Source organism: Sylvia atricapilla, chromosome Z (genome assembly GCF_009819655.1).
Source record: "Sylvia atricapilla isolate bSylAtr1 chromosome Z, bSylAtr1.pri, whole genome shotgun sequence".
In the NCBI taxonomy this organism is placed as follows: domain Eukaryota; kingdom Metazoa; phylum Chordata; class Aves; order Passeriformes; family Sylviidae; genus Sylvia; species Sylvia atricapilla.
Genome location: NC_089174.1, coordinates 18,825,017 through 18,848,277, shown reverse-complemented (window position 1 = coordinate 18,848,277; position 23,261 = coordinate 18,825,017). Strand labels below are relative to the sequence as shown.

General features: G+C 37.5%; 1 protein-coding gene across 3 annotated transcripts in view; it reads right to left on the bottom strand.

Annotated features, from left to right (window-relative positions):
- FER (FER tyrosine kinase) overlaps positions 1–23,261 on the bottom strand; it is a 156,731-nt gene that overhangs the window by 113,113 nt on the left and 20,357 nt on the right. For 2 of the 3 annotated variants that reach the window (XM_066339003.1, XM_066339004.1), the window contains exons 4-8: positions 21,329–21,502; positions 18,579–18,678; positions 3,733–3,916; positions 1,314–1,451; positions 381–500 (exon numbers count right to left, since the gene is read on the bottom strand). In XM_066339003.1, the coding sequence (XP_066195100.1) occupies positions 381–500; positions 1,314–1,451; positions 3,733–3,916; positions 18,579–18,678; positions 21,329–21,502 (716 nt within the window). The remainder of the gene's footprint in view (positions 1–380; positions 501–1,313; positions 1,452–3,732; positions 3,917–18,578; positions 18,679–21,328; positions 21,503–23,261) is intronic. The other variant, XM_066339005.1, reaches the window with a different exon arrangement.

Genomic DNA, 23,261 nt, shown 5'->3' with positions numbered 1-23,261 from the left:
CACTGACCACATAACTCTACTCAGTGGTTTCATCAAAATCTTTTGTAGTTTTTCCTAGGACAGTGAATGTGAAAACACTTTCAGGAAAGTGAACCAGCACATTCCCAAGGAGGACTCATGTTAAGATTTGGGGCATTTTATTGACTTACAGAGAGAATAACATACATTAAAAAAAGAAGGCAACTTTTGAGGAGACTAAGGAGAAGGAATTTGTGCAAAGAACAATACAATCAGCATGGGAAAGAGCCTGTAGCCTGAAAACACCACACTTAGAAACTGGAACATAAAAATGGAGACACAGCCATGCAAGGACCCAAGTGAGCATAGACATAACATAGAATAGCATTTCCAAAGGATGAAAGATTTATGAAGAGACTTACATGACTTGCAAACTTTCTGCTGTTAAATTATTCCACATGATCTCATTAGCTTGAAGGTTTTCATTTTCTTCTAGTAAAGATGTATCAAATTCTATTTCTTGTTCAACAACTTCCGATGACCTAATTTAGTAAATAATCATTATAATTTCAAAATCAACGTGAGATAATAGAGCAAATCATTAGGTTTTGAAGTATTAACCAAATTACAGGTAAAACTATATATGAAATAAAAGGATAGATGGCAATTGGATACATATTCTTTTTCCTGTGGGAAAAAACCATAGTTCTAAAATTTCGTGAATTAATAAAACATACAATTCTTTTAATCAAGTTCACAACACAACAAAGGTTCTCAAAGACTAACGATGTGAAGGGGTGAATCTTATCTGTTTCCATCATAGCCTGCACGATTCACACACAAGAACAACAAAAAGTTAATGCAAGAAGTCTTAGAGCTATTTCTTCATACACTAAAACAGAGTAATAGTTCCAAAAATGAAAAACACACTTTATAAGTAAGAGCTTTCTTGAATTATCTGCCTGCTCTGAAGTCTCAAAATGCACCAACCCAGAGTACAAAGGTACCCAGAATTGACTTCCAATTGGAACAAGTTTAGCCCAGAATGCAAATTGCATCTAAATAAACAGTAAATTGGCTCACGTTGAGTCCAGACTGTAATGTGTAGTCTGCTATCAGTATCAAAGTTATGGCTCTTCTCATGTAATTGAAAATTTGTTTTTCTAGAGCCAGCCAAACAGACTGTTCAGCCAGCTTTCTGGATGTGTAAAGTAGAACAATTTTCAAATTAGGACGAAGTTCTACAAGTAACAATGTAAAAGGAACCAAACAGAAGAATATTCCTCTGAACACTCAAGCAGTTGCAGTTTAACGCAGGGTTTTCTGAAGAAGAAACACGAGATGAAAATGCTTACCTATGAGTATCTATGAAGTCATTATACTCAGAGTTAGGGTCTATTTGTTCCACCGAGGTCTGGATGTCTTTATGGACATTCACAATCTCTTCTGTTACAAGACTGGTGATCTCGCTATACTCATCCAAGATCCCTTTTCTAGAAAGGAAAAAAATTCTAGTGTATAACATGGCACTGAAGGCATAGATGGCATTGAAGATGCTTCAAATTTTCAGTTTTCTGTTTCTACAAACTCTTGTTGCAACTGGCTAAAAAGGGAAAAATAAGACATTATTATTCAAAGAAACAAGGCATCATCTGAAAACTTTCCTCTACAGGCTTAGGCTGGCTAGAGTTTCTTAAGACCATGCTCCTTCTGTTGATTTCAGTGCACCAACACACAGTATAGCTCAACTAAAAACTGGAGAAATTACAAGGAAAGGGAATGTATAGAGTTCAGTGATGGTGCTCTTCTTCATACAGGACTTGGCACACTTGTTAAAATCTTCACTAAGATTTTCATGTTTCATGAGAAAATATATTCCGGCATAAGGCAAAACGATTTACAGAATTGTGTGCATTTCCTTATAACACTGGTTTTCCACACTGTTTCAACTTTTTTTTATATATATATTATTTGTCATTCAGACAAACATAGGCATAAATCACAAGTAAGCATATACTTACAAGAGGAGTGAAAATTAACCAAGAAGTTGCTGTGAGAAAGTACAAGCCACCTAACTTTGTCTTTACCTGCTTCCAAGAGTGGGAAAAACCAAATGAAAGGTGAATGGCAGAAGAAAACGTGGTCTTGTAACACTATTCTCAATAGCATCCAGTGACATATACTTGGAACATCCTTCTGCTTTTCTTTTAGTTTTCCTTCATAATGTAGCTACATAACTATTTCCTATTTCATTTTTATCTCCGATAAATTTGCTAACTTGCCAGGATCTGAAGCATGGTGGCTGCTCAAAAAACAAAACTGATGAATTTTGGCTATCCAAATATGCAGAAAAAAATGTATAAATTCATTTTTCCTGGATAAGATCTCAAGTTATGTTTGCTCTGTAAAAAAGAATGGTGTGAATGCATGTGAAAAAGAATGCATTTTCTCAGTGCATTTGTTCTGAGCAGAAAACAGACAAGAGAAGGCATTAAATCTTGTATTTTCTGAGAATATAATGTGTGAAAATGTTTCAGAAAATACTTCATGAAGTGTGATGAAAAGATAGCTAAACATCAACTACAGCAATGCCATATCTAAGAGAATCTATATCAATTACAATGACCAAAAAGAAGCAAAAAAACATTAGCAATATTAATATATATTTTTTCAAGTTTAAAAAACTAATTCAACTGCAAGATTAGAATTATTGAGGAAGTTTTGTTTGTGTTGCCAAAAGTATTTTTACAAGTTTTTACTCCAGGCAGAGCAAAGATCAGTGTTTTCAGTAAGTTCTTGTTCTATCATAAATTTTTTCAGTTAATTATTAAATCTTGTGATTCAAAAAAAAATCACCTTAATTAGAGCACACACATTTAACTGTAGCTTTTCACTGTAATCTTACATACAAAATTAAAAGGACTGTACAGGGAGTACTACAAAGGTTTATTTCAATAGCAGCACCTGAACCAAAAACCTAAAATGGTATTACATAGGAAAACTAATGATGCCTGCACCATGTAAAGTGTGGAATCCCCAACTCTACCTCACCTCCTGTGCACTGAAATCAAGGTGAACACTGACTTCAGAATAGGCAAAAAAATTAATTAAAGAGGAGTGTTTCACATCTAAATGAAGAACACTTACTAAAAAAGGTAACCACCCTGTTTTTTTAAGCTAAGACAAAGAGACAGGATGGTGGTTACAAACCAGACAGGAGGGCTAGAAGTCCTCAATATTTGTTCTCAGATATCATCACTTTGCACATACTCTGTAATGATGATAAAATGATCTTTTAGGAAGGAGTAGTATTTTTAAGGGGAGACTCCTTACAGTGAGACCAAGTTTACAAAATCCCGCTAATCTTCCCACAATATCATTAACTAAGCGTCTGGCTTGGCCCTCCTCCACAATCACTTTCAAGACAGTTGGGCAGTTTAAACCAAATTTGTGGCTGGTGAAATTTCATCATAATGACTACAAACTTGCTACAATTTATAAGCTGAAGGAAAAATCATGAGCTCCAATATAAACACTGCAGTCAATCTTTAAGAACTTACAAGAAGATGGCATCTTGTTGGTAGGCTTAAGTAAGCACTCAGAACTACCATCTGCATCATTTGGATAGACTTTTTTACACATTACATTTTTATAAATAAATTTTTATGTAAGTAATGAATCAGAGCGTCTTATTTTCAACTGTTCCTGTAAATTAATTAGAATACTACACAAAAAAAAATGCAGAAGTTAGAAATATACAAGAACACATCTTACAGGGCTTTAATCATTTCTTGTTGCATCTTCTGTAGTGAATCAAGTAACAGAGGAAGTGTAGTATCATAATATTGGTGCTGATGTAATTGTGCTCCTTTCAGTGCCAAGACATACTGGTTATGCAACATATGAAGTTTCATAGTGGCTTTTTCACACCGATCTTTGGCTTTCTCTGTCTCCTTTCCTGAGAGAAAATGAAACAAAAATGCACATGGTGATTTACAAGTATACAGGCCTATAGATGAACACACCTGGTAGATTTGTGACAAGTTTGCCACTTTTTCTACATTTAGATAGCATTCTAATTTTTAAGGTTCTTCTCTGAGGAAGATAAAATTCAACCACTTCCACACAATTAGTACAATCAATGTCCAGTTTTTTTTTAATTAATAAGCTATGTAAAAGAAGGTTATTTTCTTTGAGCAGAAACATGAGAATTCCTTATCTAAGAGTATACAAAAACTGCAAGTATAAAAAAATACAACCATCAACAAGAAAGAAATCTAAGACACATTACTATCTCAAAGCTTTTCTTCTTTTTGCAAAACTGTATTTTTTTATTTAGAGAAACAGATGACCTACCACACTAGGTTCACTAAATGTATACTTTTTTTATTCAAGAATTCCCGTTGCTACATATAATCCTAATAAAGCAATGATGCAGTCAGTCTACCTATGAGCAGCTGATTCATCACACTGTTACTCCTGTTCAAAATGGGCACCTTCTCTCCTACACCTTAACATTTCCCAACCACACTGATATCCTGATCAGAAGGTTTGGCTCTACAGCCTCAGCTTTGCACCACTGAGACTGGAAGTCCTCAAGTTCTAGCTGAGAGGACCAGCTGAGGTTGAATTGCAGAGCTACAAGATTCTTCAAGAGGTCACCTATTCCACTCTTTGCCACAGTAACTGCACAGCTATGTGGGGTATGTTATCAACAGTTTCCACCACAAATTCAAAATGCAGCCCCATAATAGCTACTGTGAAGAAACCTATTTCAGCTGAAACCAGAAAGACACATAAGGTTTTAATTACATCCTTGATGTCTTCTTGATATTTATCAAATATCTCATGACTTTTTCAGGAAATAAGACCATTTAAATTAATCACATACCTGCAAATATTAAAAGCAGAGTCATGGCAACTTGAACGTATACTACCTTAACGCAATCTCATTCCAACCACTCCATTTCTTATAAACTTAAAATAATTTATGTAAGAAAAACATGTCTACTACTCATCACAAAGCAGTTGAGAAAAACAAAAATGTACATATTCATAGCTAAGTGGCAAAACAGCTGCTTGAAAGCAGACCTTGAAGAGCTGTGTCATATCAGGAATACACAAGGGACTGTGAACTCAAATAAATCAAAACAGAGCCACATTAAAGGCACACTAAAAAAACGTTGAGGGAAAACCAGTAACAAATCCTCCTTCATATACACTGGAGTCAGCAAGCTTGTCAGAAAAAAACAACCAGTCACCATATAAAAGGAGCTAGTACAAGAAAAAAGTGGGCTTTTTCCTTCTCGGATCACTACCTCAAACCTTCAGAGATTTCCAGGATGAAGTATTACTTTGTGAAAGAGTCAATGAATCTCTTTTTTTCTGAGGTGCTGAGAAGAAGAGGTTGGTGAGAATCAATGAAATGAGAACAAATTATGAGGACTGGATGGTGCTTTGAAACTTCAAAGGTACTTGAGGAAGTTTTAGCTGAAATATTATTATTAGTTTATACAGGAGGGAGCAGGCACTCAATGGAGAGTCCCAGGAACATCAGCTGGACTCTGACAGATGAGGTGATGAAGACAATGATGACGAAGATGCTACCTGAAAGTAGCAAGTAGGAAAACCAAAGGTGAAGAGCTGCAAAATAAACTGTCATAGTTTGACACTGGCCAAATGCCAAGGCACCCACAAAAGCTGCTGGCCCACCCTCCCCTGCCACAGCTGCGGAAGACAAAAAAATTTAATGAAAGCTTAATGAGTTAAGGACAGAGAGAAAACACTCAAAGGGCAAAACAGGCTCAGCTTAAAGTTTCAAAGTGAATTTATTACTACGACAGTCAGGAGAGGATAATGCGAAGTAAAGTAAGTCCTTAAAAAAACCTCCTTTTAAAAACAGTTCCCCCGAAACTGCTGCAACATGAATTCCCCCCAGGGGCAGACAGTGCTCCCAGCCTCAGCCCCTGGGCCTCTCTTTCCATGGGGACACTCCTCCAAGGACACGCTGCTCCAGCCTGGAGCCACGGCCCCTCTCTCCTCCGGGTCTGCCCTGGATCACAGCCTCCTCCGGGATCCACCTGCTCCAGTGTGAGTGCCTCCGCCGCGGCCCTGGGTGGATCTCTGCATTCCCCTGGATCCCCCCGGGCCCTGGGTGGATCTCGGCATTCCCCTGGATCCCCACGGGCCCTGGGTGGATCTCTGCATTCCCCTGGATCCCCACGGGCCCTGGGTGGATCTCTGCATTCCCCTGGATCCCCACGGGCCCTGGGTGGATCTCTGCATTCCCTGTGGATCCCCACGGGCCCTGGGTGGATCTCTGCATTCCCCTGGATCCCCACGGGCCGTGGGTGGATCTCTGCATTCCCTGTGGATCCCCACGGGCCGTGGGTGGATCTCTGCATTCCCTGTGGATCCCCACGGGCTGCAGGGGCACAGCTGCTTCACTGTGGTCTCACCATGGGCTGCAAAGGAGCCTCAGCTCTGGTGCCTGGAGCACCTCCTGCCCTCCTTCTCCACTGGCCTTGGTGTCTCCATGTTGTTTCTCTCACATGTTCTCACCTCCTCCTCTTCTCTGACTGGAGGAAAAACTGCATCTGCTTTGTTTTGATTTTCTTCCTAAAAATGTCATCCCAGAGGCGTTACCAGCCTCTCCAACTGGCCCAGCTTTGGCCAGCAGCGTGTCCATCTTCAGAGCCACCAGGGATGGGCTCTGCCGGACATGGTGGAAGCTTCTGGCTGCTCCTCACAGGAGCCACCTCTGTGGCCCCTCGCCACCAAAATCAGGCCGTGCAAAACTCAGAAACCTTAAGAGGTTCTGATTAAAATTATGGTAAATTATAGAGTGAATAGAGAGATACATACAGATAAAAACCCATTCACGTTTCATAATGTAAATGCACACAGAAATGAGATGTTGGGGTCACTAGACCAAGATTGATGAAAATGTGCAATGTTATTTAGCAAAGGAGTAGACTGGGTTGTTATGTTACTGATTAAATCTTCCTTAAAGTATGCAATTTGTTGACCTCAAGGAGGATATCTTTGACATTCAAGAGGTTTAGAGAAGGACATTAACCATCAGAAAGTTAGGAAACAAGATAAATACAGAAAGAATGACTACAGTGAAGGGTCCTGAAGCACTAAGAGTCTGAGGAGGAACATGTAAGAACAGACACAGTTAACAGACCTGCATAACTTCTTTCAATGTCAAATCTGTGCAGCATTATATGGAAAAAGTAAAACAAAGACCTTCTTCAGTGAGCATGCAGCTAACCTTGTAACTTTTGGTAAAAGTTATAAGCAAAAAAAAAAAAAATTACGTGGTTCAAAAGTGAATGGACAAGCGTACAAAAAGAAATCCTGAAGAGCTACTAAGAACTAGGACAGCACTTTTGACTCAGGAAAGCCCTGGGTAACAAACTACCATAAAGCTGAAGCACTTTTCTATCGCTTTGTACTCTTGTATGGCTCTCTAAACACGTGCTACCTCACACCACTGTCAGCTACATTTCAAACACAGATTAATAAAAATCTTTTTAAAGGATATCATGTCTTTCATTTAAGTGAAAACAATCCAACTGCTAATCTAATTTTGTACATGGTACAAAAGGAAGGTTCAGATTTCTTACACTACATGTTATCTGAGTTTTGTCTGTACAACAGACAAAATTCATCTCCTGAGCTGTCACCAGAGAAGAATTTTTCATTTAAGTATGAATGAAACAATCCGCTTTAAAAATTTCTGTAGAACTGTTGTGGAAAGATTAACACTCACAAGTCTATCTTAAACTTTAGCCAGATATAGCAGGCTTTGTCTTTGGCAAACCATCTAAACTCATGTTTCACGAGACCAGTATTTTTTTATTCCACTCCCTCAAAAAAAAAAAAAAAAAAAAAAAAAAAAAAAAAAAAAAAAAAAAGCAAGCCTACACTATTTATTTCTAAATGAAATGTAGACCATTTATAAGGTGAAAAAATAATCTCATACATCAGAATAATATCCCAGAAGTTAAATATCCCCAAAGATGCATGTCTTACACCTTCACAACATAATGGGATGGGGCAAAATCCCATTTTTGCATCTGCCTTGGGGACTAAATTCTTCCTGTATATATTTTATTCCTGAGTAGAAAACCTCAACTAATTTCAGAGTATCATACAGAAGTATCATACAGACTTGTTTCTAAATACAGTAGGCTACAGAGTCAACCTGATCAGAGTAAAACATAAACACTGTAAGGTCTTTCTGGAGATGGAGAGGCATGTGGAACATGGGGAAACACAGGAAGGTGACTGAAGATAGTTTGGAAGGGACGAAAACAGGTCATGTGCAGTTACAGGACGAAGACTGGATGAAAAAGGAGAGGACAAAGCTCTTGGAAGCCAAGGCTGAAATGTTTTGCTTGCCAGTCCATTGTGAGACACACTGTCCAGGGGAGCCAAAAGAGTTCTTTACCTCTGGCAGCAGAGGTAAAAAATGCTGCATTATTTCTTGGGTTATTCTGTGTTTGGCTATTCCTACTCAAGCATGGCCTAGATCAAATAATTATCCAGAATTATCTCCATATCTCATTGTTTAAGAGCTACAAGTTGTATATGCAGGTGTTTAAAATTAATTTCTTATCAGTTTTCACCTTGTGAAATATCAGCACACATGAAATCGTATCATGTACCATCAGTACAGGCTTGTGACCAGTGAACTGCAACAAATCACCTTCAACAACTGAACTAAACTGAAAATTTATACTAACATTATCAAATTCACATAACTAGCAGAAACCTCATTAACATCTAAGCTATCTGATTTTCCTAACTGTTTTAAGGATTAAATACCTTTTCTATACATTATTCCTCAGCAGAACACCTCAACCAATTGTGACACAAATCAAATTATCATATTAATCACATATTATCATATCAGCTTTAAAATAGAGCCTTGGATCTATATTTAACTCAGTGAACACTGTTACAGTATTATTTTCATATTGTAGGTCATTTTTTAAAGTAGCAAAATGCACTGAGGCAGTATACACAGTTGTTGGACATGTCAATTAGCACAGAGGAAAAGATCCCATTTTCTTTATCTCTAAAATGAACTTCATAAATAGATCAAACTATAATTCTTCTGTCATCAGCTGTTGACAAAACTGTTTCATGCTAATAGAAACTAGCTGCATACACAATACACCACAACATAAACTGTACTATCAAACTTGAAAAATTCAATTATGAAAGTTTTACATTTACAAAGAAAAGGCTGGCATTCTTTTTCAATCATTTTGGAGTCTAGTATTTCAGTTTCTAATAGGCACTCATCTAAGATTTTACTGAATACAGTACAACACAGCCATCCAGGAAAAGAATGTTTTATTCTATATTCAATTAAAAGGCAGATTTGCTAATCTGAAGTCCTTGCAAACATAATTATTAGACTCTTGTGGCCTAATAATCACCTAAAATGGTGGAAAAAATACTGGGTGGGACAATAATCTGAAAAAAATTTCAGCTCATAATGTTCTCTTCATCTTTTATTAAATCAGCATCAATGTACAGTGCAAATGCCTCAGGGAAGCTGACCTTAAGAAAATAAATATTCCAAATAGAGAATGCTTTCACACATATTTTGGCTTTAAAAGAAATAATTATGCCAATCAGGTCAGGTTTTTTACCCTCTTACAACTCCTTCCAGCTAGACCTTCAGCCATTCCAAAGTGATGACAAAGTGTTCACAGAGGACACAACAGAGATCAATATAAAGGCTTAGCTCACAACAGATGAACTAAATTTCTAGATTTATAGCTCCTGATATTGAAACATGATCTTTGGCTTCAGCACACAGTGAACGCCATCCCATATAGATACGCCAGTGACACAATATTGCACAAGCCCAGCTTTTGACAATAATTTAATTTAGTTTCAAAAGGAGCCAATGACACATCTGATGTCACAATATACAGCTACATCCATCCAACAGAAACACAGTGAGAAATCTTAAATATCCTAGAACTGTGGAAACAAAATGAAAAACAGGACAAGCTGAGTATCTACACAAGTAACAAAAAGGAAGAAAGTCTTTACACATAAATGAAACTGTGGCTAACTACCCTACTAGTATCCTGACTACTAGAATGCATTCCAGGAACCTCTCATAACTCTCTCTCGTATTTCAGGGACTGCAAAAACCAAATCCACCCAGATTTCTGGGAATTCCTAAGTACAGGAAAAAACAGCAGAGGCAATGTCATAAGAAATGTGGGCACCAATGACACTGTATGGGGAAACCTGGACAGTACCAAAAGTGACTACAGAGCTCTGGGAGCAGACATGAAAAGCACGAGGGGCCAGGCTGTGTCCTCCTTAAGCCTGCCAGTGAAGGGAAAGGGTGCAAGGAGAACACTGACAATGCAGGCTGATAAGCAGCTGCAGAACCAGTATTGGCCACAGGGGTCTCGATTCTACAAGCATGGGACCCTTTTGGCTGACCACCATCTGCCTGAAAGGTAAGAAGCCCCTTCCTAAGCAGAGGAAAAGTATTTTTGCCAGTAGGATGACTGACCTCATTAGGAGGTCTTTAAACTAGGAGCTAACCAGGATGGAGAGGGTGACCCAGAGTCCTGAGGGAGCAATGAAGGAGACTGCTAAGGAAAGAGCATGGTAAGATGAGGAGAGATCAATCACAAAGAAAACCAAACAGCAGACACAGGTGGGCAAGAAGGTTCCTACAAAGAACCAAAGTGAGAAAAGTCCCACAAATCCTTTCCAGGATCTCCACATGCTGGGATGACATGCATGCAGTGTGGGGGATAAAGGTGGTGAGTTGGGTGGTGTTGCGCAGCTGTAGGGCCAGGATTTGTCAGGATCAAGGGGGCAGGACTGGAGCTATGCAATGGAGAGTTCAGATGCCTGGGGAAAAGCAGTCCCAGAAATCAAGGAGAGGAAGCTGCCCTTCACATGAGAGAGCAGCCAGAGCGCATGGAGCACTGCTTCAGGGGGGATGAGGAGCAACAGAGAAGGAGCGACCTTATGGGTTAGGATTAAGGAGGCAACAGGCAAGGTGCCACAGAAAGCTAAGAAGCTTGGTTTCAGTTGCTGCATTTTTCTGCATTAAAATCTTACCAAGTATCACAGTATTTAATTTCAGAAAAAATTTAAATGGAAAAAGAGGGGAGAGTCAAGAGTTTTGCCACTTTTGTTTTTCTTTAAGGAAACAATAATCCTCCCCAAAGTATGCAAATCTTGAGCATATAATAATTTTTAAGACAGAAAAACTTTTCTTCAGTCTGATTTAGAAACATTTAGTTTTGTAAACACCATCACTAAACTACAAAGCTGTCAATGCATATAGTGATCTACAATGCATTTCCCATTGTTTATGACTGAGGTTTTTCAATCAGTTTCCAGAACTGCATTTATCTTTCTATTTACAAATTTTTTAGCATTTTCAACAACAGAGACAATTTCTGAGTACCTTGCTCTCTTTACATTTGTTTATCAATAATAAAACTTCAATATAGTCACTTTCATTATTTATTTCAGCTTTGGAGATACACCTTTTCACAGAGCATCACTTAATTGTGCCTGGAAAAGAACATTCCATTACATTATTTGGTTACATTATGGTACTGAACACATTCTTTATACTCATGAACGAGATGGCCATGGCTTTCAAAGAAAATATTTTTACATTAGAGAACCACAAAACTTTACTCAGCTGCTCCACAGACTGAAAGTGGAGCAAATACTAGTGGGACTGCAACATAGTCTTTATCTCAATTGAATGTTAGTAAGGACTAAGCACCTAAATATCAGCAAATAATTTAAAAGCCTAGATATGAAGGGAAGAAAGGACTACTTTTATACATCAAACCAATGTAATTATGTATATTTATGTTAATTGATTGCCAATACTGAAGAGTACATTACACAACTTACAGTGAGTTCTTGAGAAAAAAATCATTGCACCCTGATTTTGGAGGAAACCTTCTAACTTCTCGAGTTCTATTTCCTCATAGTTTGTTCAATTTCCCAGGTTTTCATTGTGCAGTAGGAAAGACACAGGTTGTAGAATTTGCTCTGTAATTGATTACTATATATTACCCATTTAACTGATTTCAGGACCTTCCTGACCCAAATTATGTCCTTAAATTCCATAATTCATATTATAATGCTAGAGACATGTAAATAGCATATGTGATTATAAAAATTGCTTCCTCATATGATAGTTCTTATTGATCCCAAAAAAAACCACCAGTGACATGATTTTTGAAGCATTTGGACTCCCATAGTGAGCCCATCTTCACCTCCCTCAGGCCAGGCTAGCCTAGGATATTCCAGTTGGAAGGGCCCTACAGGAATCATGAAGTTAAACTGCTCAATCAATTCAGGACTGGAAGAAAACTAAAGTATGTTTTGGAGGGCATTGTCCAAATGTCTGCTAAACACTGACAGGCTTGGGTATCAACCACCTCTCTGGGAAGCCTGCTCCAGTGTTCAAACACGTTCAAGGAAGAAATATCTCCTAATGTCAAGTCTGAACATGCCCTGGCACAGCTGTGAGCCCTTCTCATGTGTCCTGCCACTGGATCCCAGGGAGAAGAGATCAGCACCTCCCTCTCCACTTCTCCCCAGGAAGCTGCAGGGAGTGGAGAGGTCACCCCTGAGCCTCCTTTTCTCCAAACTGGACAAACCCAGACTCCCCAGCTGCCCCTCACAGGACAGCCCTTCCACCAGCTCCACTGTCTTCCTCTAGGTGCATTCAAATGCCTTCATATCCTTCCTAAAGTGTGAGGCCCAGAACTGCCCTCAGTGGCCCAGGTGAGGCCTCACCAACACTAAATACAGAAGACAACCCCCTCTGTGGACTGTCTGGTTGTGCTGCGTTTGATGCACCCCAGGATGATACCTGTCTTCCTGCTGTTCACCAGCACGCCAGGTCCCTTTCTACAGGGCTGCTCTCCAGCCACTCCACTCCCAATTTAGTTTTTAAATATTCCTATCCACAAAGCAATTTTTATGCAAATTGCTGCCACTGAACTAGGATAGCTTTGACTGTTAGTTCTGTCTCTGAAAGCACACTCAGAAATTTAGTGACTGACGGGCCTTATAATCACTCTGAAAATCAAGAGAAGCAAGCATAGTGGTCTCAATTAACACAGGTTTTACAAGACCAAAATTACAAAGACAGACAGAAATAAAATATGATCTTCACGTTTAATCTCAAAGGTCCTTTCCCCTTTATGTCTTGTTACATGAATGTGTTTCTTCAACAAATAATCACTCTTTCCCCACTCAACCAGTTTCTGAGAAGAGGTTAAGAAGTTTCTCCCAATTATTATTTAACAATGATTGCAAATAGTTTTCTAGTGGGAAAAAAATCCAAAACTATTTGTGTATGTTTAAATAGTTCAAATTTAAAGAATACCACATATAAACTTCTGAGTTAAGAACTAGTTCACTGAAGCTATCAGCCTAATCTTAAGCAAGTAACATAGCATAAAAACAGCAAAAACAAATGTTCTGTCTTTTGAACTGCTGTGAAATATTTTCAGGGCAAGCTATTAAGCACCTCTATAGACAATTCTCTGTCCTGTGCCTGCTGGTCTATGAGGAGAGCACATCCTCAGGCTGCATGTCTGTGGTAAGAGGAAAGGGTATGTCCCAGCTGGGACACTCCACAAGAAGTCACACGACCTCTCTGCATTCCCTGGGGTCTCCTGCTGTAGAAGCTTTATTCTACACAGAAGAAGCAACCCTATCCCTTCCAAGCAAAAGCAATGGTCGTATACACGTGTTGAAACACTTACAGTAGAACATTAATTTTAAATCCATGCAGCCCGCTGTGTGTTAGACAGACCAGTTCAGCCAGTGTTACTTGTTTTGTCTTAACAATATGAGAGTTGCAGTCAAAACTAAGCTTAAAAAACATCCTACTAGGAGTTGTCCTCATTGCAGCAACAACTACAAGCAACACATGCCACCAGGAAATCTAGTTATATAATAACAATTTTAAAAGCATCTCAGAATGAATGCACCATCCACCTAATAAATATTTTCTGACCACTCAGCTATTACAAAGAATAGTAGGACAATAATTTGATTTAATGAAAGCTTTTTTAACAGCTCCCTTATTTATCATAGATGTGAGCTTATGCTGCTGTGAAACTTCAGTATGTACCACAGAAGTCACATCAGTTCTGAAGTATTAAATCACCTGAGTTGCTTGGGAAACATTCTTCCAGCAGAAGCACTGTGGTATAATGTGGAGAGTGTACACTTATTATTTCTAGGCTCCTCTAAATCACAATGTTGTCAGGGAATATAACCCTAGAGAAATCTCATGAAATATTTTTATGCTGTTGTAGCATAAAATAAAATTATGATATTAAAGACTTAGAATCAAAGTATTTTTCCTTTACTATTTATTTCAGATCCACTATATCACATAAGAGCACTGCAACATATTTCCCACATTCAATCAGTAATGAACTAGGAATAAGACTAAAGTAAACACCTGTAATGAGTGTATTTACACAGAAACTGTATTTTTTTCTGAAGAGTATCTCGTATTATAATTCAGTATGAACCTCCCAAAGCTACACTGGCTCTGTTCGAACCTGCAATATTTACTGATATATCAGCAACTGTTTCATACTTCAACACCCAACATCAAAATTAGCTACAAAAAGAGATGCTAAATTTTATTAATGCCTTTCAATTTTTTTAAACCTGTAATGAACTGAATTAATTGTTGTTTTTCGTAGTCTTTATTTCTTTATTTATATAGTAGTAATTAATAATTTGAAAAATCAAGGATGAAAACATTTTAAACCCTCCATGGACACACTGAACTATACCTATAGAGATGTACAATCCTGCAGAAACAAAAGTAATTATGCAAACAGCAAACTTAAGTGGAAGCAGGTACTGGTCCAACTAAATGAGATTCAAAATTTAATGAAATATCACACTTAGTACTTACAGTTGTCCTGGTTGCTACAGTCTCAATTTTGTATTCTTAATACATTATTCATTAAATTATTTCAGAAGATTTATGACTTCTTTAGTGAAACCATGCTTTTTTCCATCTGGCACAAATACTGCCTTGATGTGTTTTTCTACAGCAGCAACATCAACATGCCACATTCTAATCACCTTGTTACTAAGCATCACCGATTAGCACAGCCCTGTAAACTCACACTCATATACACTCTGAGACTGTTACTTTGGACTGCTGTTGTTTAGATGTTTACACTGTTTTTTTCTCAATATCACACATCCAGAACATTCTGCATTTCATTATAGAAAAAAAAATATAATAAGCTTTTGTCTTATATTTTGTTCCAAAGATTACTGCATGCACTATGACTCCAATGCTCCAGTTCTGCAAAGCAACATGTTCTGCATCCCCAGTACACATACTTCGGGGAGTTTTTTTAACAAAGCTTTCTAATCCAGAAGACACTATTGTATCCAATCTGTCTGTAGAGTCCCAAAAACTGAAGCATGCCTGGACTAGTTCACCTCGCTGACTTCATCCTGTTATCTCTTACCATACATGAAAAAATGTAAGAATGAATGACTGGGAAAAAAGCGCAGAAAACTATCATGCAAATGAATAACATCAACCAGACTGCCTGACACCTGGAGCCTCCATGCCCAAGGAAAACCAACCAGACCGCACTTGTGATTCCCATGGTAATTTACTAGTCCAGAAAGGAGCAGCTATGCATGGCTTACTGGGGTAAGGGCAAGAACAAACAAAATAAAACAGCAGTTTCTGACTGAGCCATCAGGCAGACCTGGTGGCCACAATAAGGCAGTGCAACCCAGCACAAGATGGAAGTGGCAGCCAAGGCTCAGTGGTGCTCCCTCTCCAACACAACTGTCCCACTGCTTCCCTTGGTGCACAACTGCTAGCAGAGGGCTCCCCAGAAGGCTTCTGGAACACAATCTCAGACACTTTGACCTCCCTCCGGATCTGGACAGCACAAAGTCTTCCATAAGAAAGCTCCTCCATTCCTTCAGAAACAAGTTCCCTTTTCTCCACTAAAAAACTATCCAAAAATTCCCACCACGTGCCTTACCCATTGCCCAAACACTAACAAAACCTGTAACTAACCAGTATGATTATTCTGTCCTTAACACTTACTATTGCTTCCAATGGTCCTCCTAGTTTTTCACCAAAAAATGGAAACTCTGTAGGCCTGCATTAGAGTATCATTGATTCAAAGTGACTGACTTTGCTGGTGCAAAATAGCATACACAGAAATTCAACTTTACCTGAGAATACTCCCTGATTCCAGAAAATCATAACATCTTTCCACTCTACAAACTTTGCCAGCCTTTACCCTTATCAGTTAATATCCCCTACCGTGTGTGTTTAGCCCAGAGCCTAATATCACTTTTAATAACCAGAAAACTGGGGCGAAATTCTCTTCACAAACTAAAGAATCAATTGCACCTCTTTCACTAGCAGCTCTAATAAACCTACTCTTTCACCAGGAAGTGGCTTTGCTATTCCAAAACAAGGTAGAAAAAGTCAATAGATTTCAAAATCACTACTCTTGCAAAACAGAGGCATTTGTCAGACACTACTTTGCCTGACATTCCTTTCCTGGGGACCAGCTCGTACAGGTGCTGCACGAATTTACACACAACCCCCAGGATAAAGCTAAAATTGCACTTCCTAAGGGGCAGTTGTCCCCTTTGGTTCCAAGGAGGCAAGGCCAGTCACTGTCTTACAGATTAGACTGCCAGAGGAACAGACTCAGTTTAAAACAACATTTTTCATAAATTAATTTGGATGAGCTCTTAACACATTACTTGCAAGAGGTGGTGTCAAAAGATAATCTTTTTTTGTTTAATAAAATCGTTTTCAGCTTATTTTTAATACTTGGTGATGCCCTCCCACTGTTCTTGCAAGCACTGTTTCTTCTTTTATTTTCAATAATTCTTGAAATCCTGAAAAACTGAACCAGTTTGTACATCAACAAAAGTAATATATCTTAATAGCACATAATCTGAATAAACTTGGCTTACTGAATAAAGAATATCCTGGAATAATGAAGCATTGTAATTTTAAGATTTCCCTAACTTTTCACTTCACCAGCAAACCAGTTTTGACAACTTTAAAGCTCAGAAATACCACGACTTAAAAAAATTCAAGTGGCTCAGCTGACCTGCAGCTGATAAACAACTGTAGTAGCTCATCAAATGCACAAGTATTTGTAAACAGGAACAGGGCCTGGGATGCAGTAGGAGAGAAGAAATTCTTCAACTTTTGGGAGAAAAACATTCTTATGGTCACCAGTGTTTGTCAAAAAAGACTTACACTAATACTTCAGCAGAAACAAAATTAAGTATGAATTATAATAAGACAAACATTAGATAAAAGCTTGAAAAAGAAGGTCAAAGAAAACCACAGGAGAAAAATGTCTTAAAAACAATTTATGTTTGCTGTCTATCTGAAGAAACATTAATTCAGTTAATCAAAACCACAACAAAAAAATCACAGCTACTGACAGCCAAAAAACTCCTTTATTCCAATGGGAAAGTTTGGTGCTTCAGGAACAGAGAATGACCAGATTGGTAACAGGAAGAGAGGATAAAACAGGCTAAAAATAACACACTAAGATCCGAACACCCTATTATATTTTCCATGATACATACTACATACTCCAGTGTTAAGTAGTTACTTGAGAATAAACCAAGTAATCAAATTAAGTTACATACAGCAAATATAGAACTGGATGAAATTAACATCAAAGTATGCATTTTCATTTTTAAGTGTTTATGAAGTTCAGTAAAAGAAGGAGGACAGTAGAAGTTCAGCAGTGCTAAGCATAACTTCTTAACCTCTGCTGTTTTGACCAAATTTGAGACAAATCTGGAAAGATACAATCTCTCCTCACTGAGAGCGACTATAATTATACTACAACAGAACCAAGAACATTAACTGTCATTTAGAAACTAATGCAAAACCTTAAGATGAGTCTTGGAATTACACTTACACACTGCCATTCAGTCAATTTTCACTGAAGGAAGAAAAGAAAATCTTATAAGGACACATAAGAACAACTATTAGCAAGATATTTCAATACATAATAGAATAAAGGCTCTATTTTCTCTCATCATTCAAGAACAATTCAACTGGAGTCAAAATCCATGCAGACTAAAACACATTATTCCCTTAAAACAAATCGCAGTCTGCAAACAGCTTATTTTCCTCTTTTAGATGAGGTTGATAAAGGTTTGAAGTATTACACTGGCAAGAACTGATGATGATGCCACTGTAGCAACAATAATAATTCACAGGCAAGTAGGATGCAGCTACAACGCAGGTGAGACCAGAGTTCATCTGTGCAATTTAAAATTTCAAAAACAACCACTGAAGGAATGATACAAGAACTTAAAAAATCAGCATTTATATTTTATGAATTTTTAAAAGATTATACCAAGCATACATGATGACAATCAGTCTGGCTTACTTAAGACCCTCCATAAACTTTTACATTGTAATCAAGTAGTTCTAAATAAAAAAAATTACCTTGCTTCAAAGTAAGAGTTTTAGCAGGTTCGAAAAAGGAGCTAATAAATACACAAAATCAAGTCAATCATACCTTTAGCTACAGCCTCTTTATACTTTTCTTTGGCAGAATTTACTTCTTTTATTAGTTGCCTGTAGCTAGATTTAAGTTTCTCTAGTTCTGTCTTTGTGACCTTTAAAAAAAGAGACATTTAAAAAGCATTAAAAATACTTACTCTCAACACATTAAAAAACCATAGCATTAGTAAAACAGAATTAACAGAATTTATTATCGAAAATAGGGATGCTGCACTTTCCACTGGCTAGAGAAAATCTTAATTGGATATTACATGGTGCAGTTACATAGTGCAAATTACACGTTGCAAATTACATGGTGCAAAATCAAAATCAATAAATGCATGGAAATAAATAAGAGGCCCAAGACACAAATCCCCATTCACATCAATGTAATTAAAAATATATTTAGAAAATCCAGCTAATCATCAACAATATTCCATTTAAATTACAAGGCAAAAAATACATCCAAAAGATGCTTTAACAAACCATACTGGCTTGAAACATCCTATGCATAGGAAGGAATTTCTTTAGCACCTAAAAAAAGTAGAATTTTTAGACACTACACTTCATACAAATGACTAAGGAACAGCAACCTGGCATGAAATAATCTATCAACTGTAAAACTTAAACCCTTAAAAATTAAAACCAAACCAATAGCCAAAGAAACTCAAAGAAAAACCCAACAACAAAAGCAATCAATCAAATAAAAAAACTCTACCATGAAACAGAGCACTGAACATAACATTTTTGGCCACAAAATAAAGTTTTCTCTTCTACCCCCGGCATTCATTCAGTGTGTGACAAAACCAGTGCATTTCAGAAATAATCCCAAATCATGATCTTGCCAACAAAAGTCACTATCAAAGCAGCCATCACAAGACCAAAAAAAAGCTAGCATATATTGTAAGAAAAACAAAAAAAACCCCACCACAAATCAAAACAAATAAACCAACCCAGAAAAACAGTCTTCAATTGGAAAATCATTAACCATTGGAAGAGAAATTATTAACTAATTTTAATTAAAAATGATTAACTAATTTTAAGTGCTTCTCTTCGTGAATGTGCAGAAAAAGTAGTTCATTCTACTCAAAAATTGTTCCTCTTGCAGCCGGCAGGAAGAAGGCTGAAGTTCATAATTTTCCCTTTTTCTCATCAGGCAAGGCCCAGATAACACTACAGGAGCTGCACAGATGCTGATGTTCACAAACTTTGCATACTGTCCTAGGATATAATCAGCATTTTACCTCTGTGCATAATAAAAGCAGAAATAGTATCACAGAATGTGAGAAGCATTTTGAATTTCAGGGAATCCTTCTGAAAGTGCTCCAGGTACACAAAACCTTGAACATAACTAACAGTAGGACAACACCATTCAAATATTTCTTTGCAAAATCAGGAAGGGGAAAAAAAGAAAACAAACTTAAAAAACCCCAAACCAAACAACAATGCAAGCTTAATCAGCAGGATGCAAAATACTTTCATGGCTATGCAGCCCTTAATTAAATCAAGTCAATATGGTTTGTAATAATCATCTGGCAAGTACTCAATATGCATTATGGGTTTTTTGAAAAGGCTTATTTTAAAAGACATGTTTATTAGACTTCGGCCTATTAACAGAAAACAAAACATTGCATAGTCTCCTTTCTAAGTATACCTGAGCTTCCAGCAGTCTCACTTCGTTCAGCCTCTCTTTCTTATCTTTCTTTTTCTCTTTCTGCAATTTCTATAACTTCTATTATTTCTAACACATGATGTCAGTTTTTTCCTCTTCTTCCATCCTGACTTCTTTGAGATGCACCAATTCATAAGTAGCAGCAAGTAATTATCTGGCTTGAAATGTTATCAGATAATGACAGCCTACTGACCATGCATCAAAAAAGACGTCCCCTTAGTCCCTGCTTGGCAAAAATGCCAAGATTCTAGTGTATTATGAAAGTAATCTTACTAGAACCAATATATTTAATTTAAAATAGTCTCAGTTTGAATATAGAATAGCTCTAAGTTCTTCTCATAACTGGCCCAAGAATCTTTTACTCATGAATCCATGACAGTGTTACTGCTTTACTCAGATGTTACACTTTAATTATACTACCTCAAATCCCGAATTTTCTGCTGGAAGAAAGAAGAAACAGCGCTTTTCCCTCTCTCAGTAGACTTTTCAGACTATCACTCTGATTTTTGACATCTGCAGCTAAATTTCCCCCAGAGCATCTGAATGAAACTGTGATTTCTGACAAGATACAGCACTTCAAACACAAGCAGGACAACAGATATGTCATGGAGAACACTCTGAAGAGTTTCACCTGCAGTCTCAATGTTTGGTTTACACTTGCTTTGTGTTTTAGGATAGGGACTAGAACCCTATTTTGTTTGTTCCCACCCAAAAGAGTCTGGACTGCCAAGAGTACTCACTAACAAAAGTTTACCGTGCCCTGGTCACATGAATGTCTAGAGTGGAATTAGAACAAGAAAAAGAGATGGAATAGAGAAGTGTCACACAAGAATTATCCTCTACTAGAGGAGCATTTCCATTGCTATCTGTCCACAGAAATTCGTATGGAAAAAACTTTTCCATCTTTGCCTTGTCAGCTAGCAGGAAAGAAAAACTGTGTAGAAGATAATGAAAATTTAAACTACACATACTACATATCACCCACTACACTTCTACCACAGCATGAACAAAACAAAAAAAATCTATTTTTAATTTAATATTTTTAAACATAGATAATTATAATCAACTTATCAAGCAAAAAATGAATACAATACCTTGTACATCTCTGCTTCAATTTGTTGATGAACACCTACAAAGCTTTTCTTAACTTGCTGCTTATCTTTGATCATCATTGTAAGCCTATGCAAGGGCCCAGAGTTAAGATCCTCTGCATGTGTTTTCATTATTTTGCTCAGCTGTTCTGTTTGTTGTACCACGAGCAACCAAGACTAAAAAAAAGTCAGAACAGAAAAACATTTATTTCAGCTCACAAATAACCAAACAATTAATAAGAACTGTGAGAAAAGATACATCATTTAAAAAAAAATAGTAAAAGGACTATTTCTAAGCTTACTCAAACGCATTTGATATCCTACTCCAACAGCAGAATCATGCCTCTATCTACTCATAAAAGTCATAGAAATGTACCAGAGAGAAAAAATACAGGAATGAATGCTCACCCTTCAGCACTGTCCTAGTATTTCTGAGCACCGAAGAAAGCACTGCTGCCTTACTTTTTTTTAAATATACCTCCAACGCCCCTGGGACCATGTTCTTACATCCTTTGTCCCGCACAGCTGCTCTGCCCAAGCTGACTTCCAGCTTTGTCTGAATACCTGACACCAATATGCATTTGAGGAGTGGTGTGTAAGGGGACACCATTGCACCAGCTGCTTTACACTGCAGCACCCCTCAGGCCACCAATACCAAAGCACAAACAGACATAACACTCATCTGTCTCATCCTTCTGTTCCCTTTCTTTAACAGCTTTCTTGGACAATCTGTCAGTTTTCAGGACAGCTTAATGTGCTGTGTGTGGCTTTGAATACAGATACACACCTACAGATATCACAGACACAAATGTGAAATTAAACTTCAGTTCAAATAAAAGCCTTCATTACCCTCAAGATTGCTGTCACACATTGGACTCCCTAAAGATAACTCCCTGACAATGAATGCTGTGCTATAGCTAAGATTTGAGAGTGGCTACATGCCACAGAATTACAAGGTTTTAAAGACAGCTAGCATGTGAGTTTTATTGGCATTTATCATACTCTTACTAGAACAGAAGTCAGCCTGAGATAAAAACCTCAGAAAACTAATTTGCTTCTTAGCTTTGGGGTTTCTTTATATCCTGTATACAAACATATATATCTAATATTTCCATCTCTACATGACAATACTGCAACAGAAACTGGATTCTAGGAAAAAAAAAACAACAGAACAATTTACTTTTGCATATATTGGACTATCTTTAACATTCCCTCCAGCCTGTAAATATCCCACAGACTGGCACAGAGCTATCTACACAACTTAAAGTGTAGTGTTATAAAATGTCAAGGCCTAAAGCTCTCCTGCTATGGCTGGAGACCATTTCAGAAGCCATACTGCAAAACTGCATAGGATAAAACAGTATGAGAAGACTGGGCCTTTGTGGATACAGAAGGCCCAGAGGCGAAAATGTAGTCAGAATCTGTTTTCCATAAGGCTGATTTATTACTGATGAGACAACTGTTTTAATCCTAAAAAATCATACCACCAGCATTTTTCAACAGCACAGGTATTCCAAGGAAATTCTTAGTTTATAATTTACCAAATGAGCTTAAATAAGCCAGAGAAACATCGCAATTACTTCCCTTTCTGTTAAAAAATCATTTGCATATTTCCCTGCTCTTCACGTTACTCTTCATTAGGAAAATATGAAAGTGATGTTTCCATAGGGAAATAGCAGTGAAGCAGGATTTCTGTGCTTTGTATGATTGTACTTTATTATCCTGTATTAGGAGAAGGTAAAGTGAAAATACTTCAATAATAAAGATTTATATGAGACAAAAAAGCTGAATGGGAACAGCAGAAAAGGTAAAGCATTTCCTTCCACAAAAAAAAATTACCACAATCCAACAAATGCAACAAAATACATTCTTGTTTGATTTAACACAATTTTTCAGACACATACACACACAAAAGAGTAGTCTGGAAACTCTTAAA